This window comes from Echinops telfairi, unplaced genomic scaffold (assembly GCF_000313985.2).
Source record: "Echinops telfairi isolate 266 unplaced genomic scaffold, ASM31398v2 ScPeMD7_22;HRSCAF=79, whole genome shotgun sequence".
Taxonomy (NCBI): Eukaryota; Metazoa; Chordata; class Mammalia; order Afrosoricida; family Tenrecidae; genus Echinops; species Echinops telfairi.
This window is the reverse complement of record NW_022103919.1, coordinates 5,532,074-5,534,598: the sequence shown is the minus strand read 5'-3', so window position 1 is coordinate 5,534,598 and position 2,525 is coordinate 5,532,074. Positions and strand designations below refer to the sequence as shown.

At 56.6% G+C, this 2,525-nt stretch overlaps 1 protein-coding gene across 1 annotated transcript in view; it reads right to left on the bottom strand.

Annotated features, from left to right (window-relative positions):
- HMCN2 (hemicentin 2) overlaps positions 1-2,525 on the bottom strand; it is a 180,999-nt gene that overhangs the window by 19,917 nt on the left and 158,557 nt on the right. The window contains exons 79-80 of the mRNA XM_013007377.2: positions 1,758-1,901; positions 654-844 (exon numbers count right to left, since the gene is read on the bottom strand). Of these exons, the coding sequence (XP_012862831.2) occupies positions 654-844; positions 1,758-1,901 (335 nt within the window). The remainder of the gene's footprint in view (positions 1-653; positions 845-1,757; positions 1,902-2,525) is intronic.

Below are 2,525 nucleotides of genomic sequence, written 5' to 3'. Positions count from 1 at the left end.
TCCCAGGCTGGTGATCAAGAACCCCTAAGGTAAGCTTGAGTCAGGACTGAATCATGAGGTTCTGTGTGATCACTGGGGAACTTGGCGGTGCAGAATGGAGACTGGGACAGCTCCAGTTCCCCAAACTTTGGAATCAGCAGGAACCAGGAGGCCTGACTGTGTTCACAATGACCCACAACAACATCAACAGCACAGTCTAACGAAGAAGACCTTCACAGTAGCAGTTAAAATACAGAGTGATGTGCCCTGCCTGGGGGACTCACTGGTTATGGGGCCTAGGGCCAGTCAATGAGCCGCTCTGCCCTTTAGTATCTTCCTCTCTATAATGGGGGGGGTCTGTCTCCCGGGGTTGCCAAAAGCAGTAACAACGACTGACCGTGGCCACTGACCAGGCATGCTGAAACACCCGAGATGGTGTGTCTCATTGATTTCTCATCAGACACCGATGAGGTAGAAACAGTATTAACCTCTGTCAACTAGGCAGGGTAACAGGCACAGGAACGTGCAGTTACTGGGAGGAGCTTCGAACAACGAGTCGGAAAATGCCCGAGAAACCGTGGGCTCCCGCGCCCAGCTGAAGACACCTCCTGAACAAAGAGGGTGAAGCTAGGGTTGTCCCCGGCGGCCCCACCCTAGGTACCAGGCCCTCCTACCTCGGTCCTGTGGATGGCTAGGGAGCCGTTCTGCAGCTGGTGCCGGAGAAGGCTGCCCCACAGCGGGAGACCGTCCTTGTTCCAGCGGATGTTGGGCACTGGGTCTCCATGGACCACACAGTCCAGCCGGATGCTGCCTCCCACGGGTTCCACCAGGTAGGAGAAGGCCTTCCCTTGCAGGATGGGAGCCTCTGCACAGAGTGACATCAGAGAGGAGTCAGGAAGAAGGTTCTCTTCAGACTCAGTTTTGCCCAACCTCTGCCGGCAGGGGCCTTCCGCGTTTCCTGGCAGGTAGCCCAGCACGATGTGAAGTGCATCAAGGGTGGCAAACACGCTCCACCACATGGGCCTAATCCAAAAGACTGGTAGTATCCGCCAGGAAGGCTGTGTTGAGAAGGATTTTGAAGATGAGTGGCAATGGTGCTGTGGTTGATTTGTGATGCCTGGCACAGGCACACACAGGAAGGCAGTGCTCTGTGTGTTAGATTCTCTTAGAGACGGATTAGCTCAGCCCTAGAGCACCATCTCCCCTGCCAGGTACCTTGAGAAATATGAGCCATCTGATCATTAAGACCCCTCCCTGTGCACAGATTTTCTCGATGCTCATTTCAAATGTTGGATGCCCTTTGCAGTTTCCTGAGGTTGAATTAACCAGAAGCTGCATCTGCATCCTAGTGTCCTGGGCTGTTTGTGTCCCTCCATCAATCCCCACCCCTCCTGAAGTTAAGCAAATGAAGTCATGGTGTCACTGAGGGTTAAAGGGCTGCCCCACAAGGGCTCATTGGACAGGTTGGCAAGCATCACTCCCCACCCCCCGCATGGGGACTGCCCAGCTACAGGTAGTGAGTGAGTGTCACAGGCCAGTCGGTCAGATCCCCAACTCTCCTTGTACTGATGCCTGACACCTCCCACCCCCTCCCCCACCCACCCCCACCCCCACAATAGAGACTGTGATGGAGTCTGGAGAGGCACCAGGACCTTGTTGTCCTGTAAAGCTTCCCAGGGGAGGGGCTGCGATGCGCAGTCGGGGAGAAGAGCCCCTCACTTTTGGTATGTGGCTTGTATCTCCCGAGAACGGAGGAAGGTCGATTGAGCGGACCCCACCTTTCACGTGGACAAAGCTGATGGCCTGCACACGGCCCACTCTGTTCTCTGCCCAGCAGACGTAGGTCCCGCTGTCCTCTCTGGTGACTGCCACCCTCTGCAGCGTGCTGCCCCCGTCCTGTTCCGACACCCCTTCTGTGGCAGAGAAAGAGACTCCCCCCACAGGGGAGAGGTGGCTCTGAGCCCAGGGTGACAGGGACCTCTTGCCCTGAACACTTAACTCAGACCGGGGACAAGCAGGTGCTTTATCAAGCTGTGGGAACAAGTTTCCCTTCTCCCCAGGTGGGAGTCCAATCAAGTCAGACATGCTGGGGGGCACAGGCCATCCTAGACCATCCACTCTCAATTTCAGGTACACACGGTGGATCTGATGATTGGCCAAGGGCAGGTTTGGGGGACCCCTCAACATACGGTATTTTCAGCTAACACCGCGGTGGTCAACACACAGATGGAACCTATCAGTGGGCTTTCTGCGTTTGTGCAATGAGGGTGGCATCGCCCTGACAACAGGAACGGGGCCAAGGGCTCCCGTTGCTCGGGCCTTTCCTCTGGGTGAGGCACCACCCACGTTCCGTCATTCTGTCCCCGGAACCTCCCGTCACCCCATTTTATAGATGGAGACATTGGGCTCAGAGAGTCTGAGTCCCCTGCCCAAGGTCATGGTCCCTAGAAGTGCTGGGACCCAGCCAGGCTTTCCCGCACTGGCCCCACTGCCCTGGCCCTCGTTGAAGGGCACCTAACGCAGGCAGTGGTCTGTTGTAGTGGGGG